Source organism: Erpetoichthys calabaricus, chromosome 1 (assembly GCF_900747795.2).
Source record: "Erpetoichthys calabaricus chromosome 1, fErpCal1.3, whole genome shotgun sequence".
NCBI lineage: Eukaryota > Metazoa > Chordata > Cladistia > Polypteriformes > Polypteridae > Erpetoichthys > Erpetoichthys calabaricus.
In genome coordinates this window covers 54,256,091-54,262,090 of record NC_041394.2, presented here as the reverse complement: position 1 = coordinate 54,262,090, position 6,000 = coordinate 54,256,091, and the positions used below count along the sequence as shown (strand labels likewise).

At 35.5% G+C, this 6,000-nt stretch overlaps 1 protein-coding gene across 2 annotated transcripts in view; it reads left to right on the top strand.

The window, feature by feature from the left end:
- The first annotated feature begins 4,325 nt into the window (after positions 1-4,325).
- Positions 4,326-6,000, top strand: part of ebf2 (EBF transcription factor 2) — a 145,717-nt gene continuing 144,042 nt past the window's right edge. For both annotated transcript variants that reach the window (XM_051928327.1, XM_028799604.2), the window contains exon 1: positions 4,326-4,954. In XM_051928327.1, coding sequence (XP_051784287.1) covers positions 4,821-4,954 — 134 coding nt within the window. In that variant the 5' untranslated portion in view covers positions 4,326-4,820. The remainder of the gene's footprint in view (positions 4,955-6,000) is intronic.

Sequence of the window (6,000 nt, the reverse complement as noted above, 5' to 3'; positions counted from 1 at the left end):
ATTTAGGGAAATATCTGAAGAAGGATCTTTTTGAAGAATAGAATTAGATTCCTTCAGTGCAGCTGCAGACTGCTAGATGTTTTATATCTGACGGAGGGACTTTTTAACCTTTAAATTCTTTTCTCCATTACCATTAAATGTTAGGTTTAGCAAAGGGTCACTTTCCTTTTTATAAATGTATGTGTTTTATCATCTTTGCCTCAGAATGCTAAGGGATCTTTAAGATTTTTTAAGAATGTTAGGTGTACCTTTGAGCTAATCTATTAGAAGCACTCATTTTGAAAACAGAAGCAAACTACGAGGTCATGTAGTCTAAGTAGAAAACTTTACAGCTTTTGTAAAGCATCTGGATAAGATAGTGGGGCAGCTCAGATTCAGCTAACCAAATGATTGTGATGGACTGAAGCACTGCCTCTTGCTTGTCAGAAGTTTGAGGTTATTTTGTTCTAATCAAACCCATGATATATTATACAGTATTTCTTACAGCTGACTTCAATGGAAATGATGGTGTCAGTCTACACCAAAAAACACTAACATAACTGTATATTGATCCAATTTTGTGTTTAAATGTTAAATTCAAGTAAATCTAAGTAATCGTATTTGAAAGGCAGAGGGACACTGGATATGCCTGGAGAACTAATCACAATAAACATTTGTGTAATTCTCCAAACACCACCACTTACGTCTTGCTAGAAAAAAAGTTTTAAAATTAAAGCAACTTAAGAAATTTGACATAATGAGTGATCAGCACAACCTGTTTGCTTGGTGAATTAACTAATTCTGCAGAGTGCAGACTGAGCAATTTAGTTTTCCTTCAAATGTAACCTGCAAAGTGTAATAATTAGTGTATTTTAAAACATAATAAATATCTTTCAGGCTTTTTCAAAGTAACATTTACTTCTTAAATCTGACTTTTATCGTGTTTTCTTTGTACAATGTACGCAGCTAATCATTGCGCTTCCCTTGAATTTAACTAAATACTGTGCTACACCTTACTTTGTTTTTAGGAGTGCATTATTATTGACAACTTTTTCAATTAAAATGCTATCAATAAGTTGATTCAATGTAATAATGTTACTGCAGTGTAGACAGGACTACGGCTTCACTGCTGCAGAGACCTGAGCTTGGTTACCATCCCCTTGTGGGGAGTTGATACACTCTTCCTGTGTTTGTGTGGGATTTCTTTGAGTGATTTGATTTTCTTCCTTGTTTCATGTTTGGCTAAATGAGCTGCCATGAATATGTGGGATGGGGATGTATGAGTCTGGAGCTGGGTTTGACTCCTAGCTCAGTCACTGTCATTGTGGAGTTCACATGTTATTTTCATGTTTTCCTGGGTTTTCTCTACTTCCTCTGGCTGTCTCCCACATCTCCCACAAGAATCCAGGATTTGTTCATGCATTATGTCCAAAGCTGTCAGCTTTCGGTCCAGTTTCCATGCACAATTCTTAAATAGTAAATTACAAAGGCGGATATTTATCTGTGAAATTCACTGACCTAAAATTGTACTTTTATATGAGAAAATATTCAGTAAAACATTTCATATAAAGGATTGCAAAAATAATCAGTGACTACAGCTGGCATCTGGTCCCCCAAAGCATACCGTAATTCATATAAAATAAGGAGAGACAGCAGTTCTTACAGACCCCAAAGTTTAGTTTTTATGGATCTATTGAAACTCCAAAGCTTCTATTTAGTTAAAGGAACCCAAACTGGATGGAAATACAGTTTAAAATATTAAAAATATGTCACCAGTTAGTCTTTCTTGCAGGATTTCGCATAGCAGGGAGGAAACTTTCTGGAAATGTTGGAACAGAAAACGTTGTACAAAACAAATTCAGAGCAATAGTTACACATTAGACTTATGTTTACAATGTTGAAATTACTACACCAAAGTAGTGCAAAATTCAAGCGCGTCTAATAGGCCAGAATTGTCATTAAAGAAAAGATGGTTTAAATAAAACTTGCGGTATATGTTAATAAATTAATACACAGATATCGAATATTGTACTCAATCTCACATACAGTATGGCCCAGTCGCTTCCTGAAGTTCACGTCGCTGCCTTGATAACTGCTCTCAGACATAATTAGAGATTTTTTTTCCCTCCATTGTTAAACTTTTTAAGAAGTTAATTTCTGGCATGTTTAAGAGCTTCAGCTAACAGCATCTACCGGCTTTGGGGTTAAACAGAAGTGTCAGGCCGGAGGACCAAAATCGTGAAAGGGATTCCGGGGGCTGCCCCTTTAATTGGGGGAACAGCTGACTTTGTAGCCGGCAGATGGTCTCTGAAGAGAGATTTGCATTCATTGTTCTATGAGATGTGTCTGCGAACAATGCCACGGCAGGACCAAAAACTTTCCTTTTCAATGAGAGAAAACGGAAATTAATGAAAAAATGCTCCTCTCAGATTTAAAAACCAAAAAAAAAAAAACAAACAAAAAAAACGGCTGTGCGCTGTATAATTAAGTTTTCAAAATGTCACTTCAGCATCATCTGAAATAAAAGTACTCGCAGACTGAGAACACATCGTTAAAGTTTGTCCCTCCTTTTACATGTGATTTTTATATACACTCGAGCTGTCTTGTATCTTTTCTGTTTGAAAAAAAATCCACACATCTGGCATTTTTATACTTTAACGTGAAAATCTTGAATCGACGAATTATTCCAATGAACAATAAGAAACGATATTGGGCCAGATTACTGTAGAGCCTATGCTTTCATTGCACCTTGTGTGCCACAGACGTAGGATAGGAGGTGGTAAATATGGGAAAAGACACTGCGGTAGCTGTAACAGCTTTTTCATTTTCGCGAGTCGACTTAAATGTAGTGTCCCCTATAAGTAAATGAAGGAAAACGAAGACCTACAGAAGTACAATTAAACAAAACAAAACAAACAAAAGAAAAACAAAAAAAAAACGTTTAACTATCTGTATAGCCTACTTGCAGGTCCTTAAACATTACTAGAGCAAAGGTCTGCTGTACTTGAATCGTTTTGGATTTTTTGTGTTATATGTATCGATCAAGAAGTTTAATTAAAGCTAATTGAACCCCGTTTTTTCTTTCAAACATTATTCTATACAGATGGACGAACGATGCAGTTCGGATTCTTCGGTATGGGCTTCTGGTTACTTTGTAGAACTGTAGAACGCTAAAAATGACTTCGGGGGAATCCATTGAGCTCCGCTTCTTCCTTCGGTTTGCAGATTTTATGCTTTTTTCTTAAAACAAAAAAATAAAAAATAAAAATAAAAAATAAGAAACTGCGTAACTCTGAAAGCAACACTAATTGTATAGATATAACTAAGTAGTTTTTTTAAAAAGTTGACTGAAGAGAACAACAAAGTGAAACCACTGTAGTTAATTAGACTCCTTTGTTCTTATACGCTTTGTTTATAAAAGTGCATCGCATGTTTCATTATCATTTATTACTTTAAAAGCTTTACATCTTGAATACCAATTATGTGTTGTAAAATATCGCTTAACGCTGATTTTTTTCTGAACATTTTAGACGTCTTCCAGATATTCCGGATTCAAGGGGTCATGCCCATTTGTTGTTTCACTTTTTCTGAAGTGCTCATCCCGGCAGCTCAGATAAGCTCTAAATAATTACATAAACGACCCCTAAAGCATATACATACTTGGGATCCTAGTCGGTCCTCTTATCGGTGACCTGGCTTTTCACATAAATTTGCTCTCTACATATGCAAATACAGATTAAACACTGTCGCCCAACTCACAGAAAGCACATTCACTCATAAACCAGTGCTTTCAAACACGCAAGCACAGAAGATATATTCTACGGCTTTTAAGAAAGTTCCAACATTAGTAAAGCAGTATTCGATTCGAGAAGAAAATGGAACAACCTTGTATAAATGTAGTGGTAAATGAATTAGTTTAATTCTTAATATCGTTGTTTGTAGATCTGACATACACATTTTTCTACACACAAAAATGCTGTTTGGTTTAATTTCAAAAATAACAGAAGTTGCTTTTAGGAGAAGGCAAACGTTCCCATATGACCCCTGATATTCTACATGCAGATTTGCTGGGCATATTTAAGTTCGTCATTAATAATAGTATTTATTAGTATAATTCCAAAGAAAAGAAAGCATCATAATTGTCATCCGTGTTTGGTTTATTCACCAAATTGAAGAATTGTGGTTGTCTGTAGTCCCAAGAGAAAGTTTATGCGACGCGACTGAAGAGCAATGATTGGTTGTTAGTCTTGGGGCAGGTCACAAAACTGTCAAGTGTTATCCAATCGAAATAGATATTTAAATAAAGGGCTTTCTAGCACGGGCCACAACCCCGCCTCTCCGTGGAATGTAACTCATTCATGCCGAAGAGAATGAACTGAGCACTTTCAGCACCCGGAGCTTATGTATGCGTTTACACTGCAGTTTCCTCCTAATCGCGTACCTGACCTGGATTAAAGGACACTATTTTATTGCACCCTCGTTGTGTTTGCGTGTGTATGAGTGTGTGCGTGTGTGTGCGCGCGCGAGTGTGAGTGCTCTGGCAAGTGGGCGAGTGTTTACGTTTTACGGAGCAGGTGATCTTTGATAACAGTGACTCCAGTTGGGAAGCATTTCGCTTTGTCGTTTCAACATGATTATGTCCCGAGGAGAATAAATCTATTTTTTTTTTCTTCAATGACTCTTTTGAAAAAAGAATACTGCATTTTTCCACATCAGATCAATAATCAATTATATTAATAATTAACAATCCATTCGTTGGGATTAATTTACTCTTGTTTCTTTAGTTTTTTTATTCACAATTCAATTTATTGTTAGACCTCCTGTATTTTTGACTTCTCTAAATGTTTGGAATCCAAGACCATTTAGCCAGAGGGGGACCTACCGTAAAAGACAAAGCTTTGGGACTGGAGATGGACTCCGTGAGGACTTGGGTGCGCAGTGTTGGAGTTGTGGATGCTAACGTAGCAGCACAAAGGTAATGTACTTGGAAATAAAATAATAACAATACTGAAAAAAGAACCATAAGGACCCTCAAGTTTTGATATCTGACAAAGTAACGTGCATTACCATAGCCTTAACTTACTGCTTACTGACAGGTAAAGAGTGCTTCAAGACTGAGGTTCAAATTGTACTGTAGACACTATCAAATCAAAATCATTTACAGATTAATCACAAATCTTTTTAACGGCTTTATTCAGAACTATTGCTGGTACTGGTCATGAAAATGCAGAAAAAAATCAACTCACGTAACACAAATGATTACATTAAATGCACTCTATAAAATGTAAAATGTGTCAAAATAATAACATTTCAGTGTTATCTTTTATAGTAAATTTAGCATGTTTGCTCAAATGCAAAGAATGTTTTCTGCCTCTGTTTTTAAGTGGTTGACATATCTTACATATATACTTAGATGAAGCATCAATGAGCTATATTGCAAAATATACATTTACTTATTACAGGTGTGTTCCTGCATAGGGGTGGGCAAAAGTAGGGTTACAGTTGTGAGTACGTGAAACACATAGTTTATTCTTATATTACTATTTATCATTTATTGTTTTTCTTATTTGTATTGTCTTCTCTGTCTTTTTCAATCATAACCACGTCTTTTTCCATACCAACATCTGTAAACCTACTTTTGCCCACCCCTGTATATTAAAACATTTAATTTACCCGAAACAATTCGAAAAATGCGCTTCTTTTGTAGTTTCAAACGCTAGGAACGTAACATGCGATAACATTAATGATGAAATACATTTCGAACACAAAAATAATTTAAGTGGTTATTTAGTAAAAAATTATAAAATTTTAAATCTCAAAAGCCATGCTTTATATTTTATTTGTGAAGCGCTGCACAAGTCTTGAAACGGTTCTCCGAGTTTATATAACGGTATTACAAAATAAACTTTATTACTATGCCAGCTGCGGTCAGTTCCCGATACATATATGAATTTAGATCAACGGCATTTTAATTATGCAAATCCAACATTTTTAAAATAGCAACAGGTCTACAGCACACAA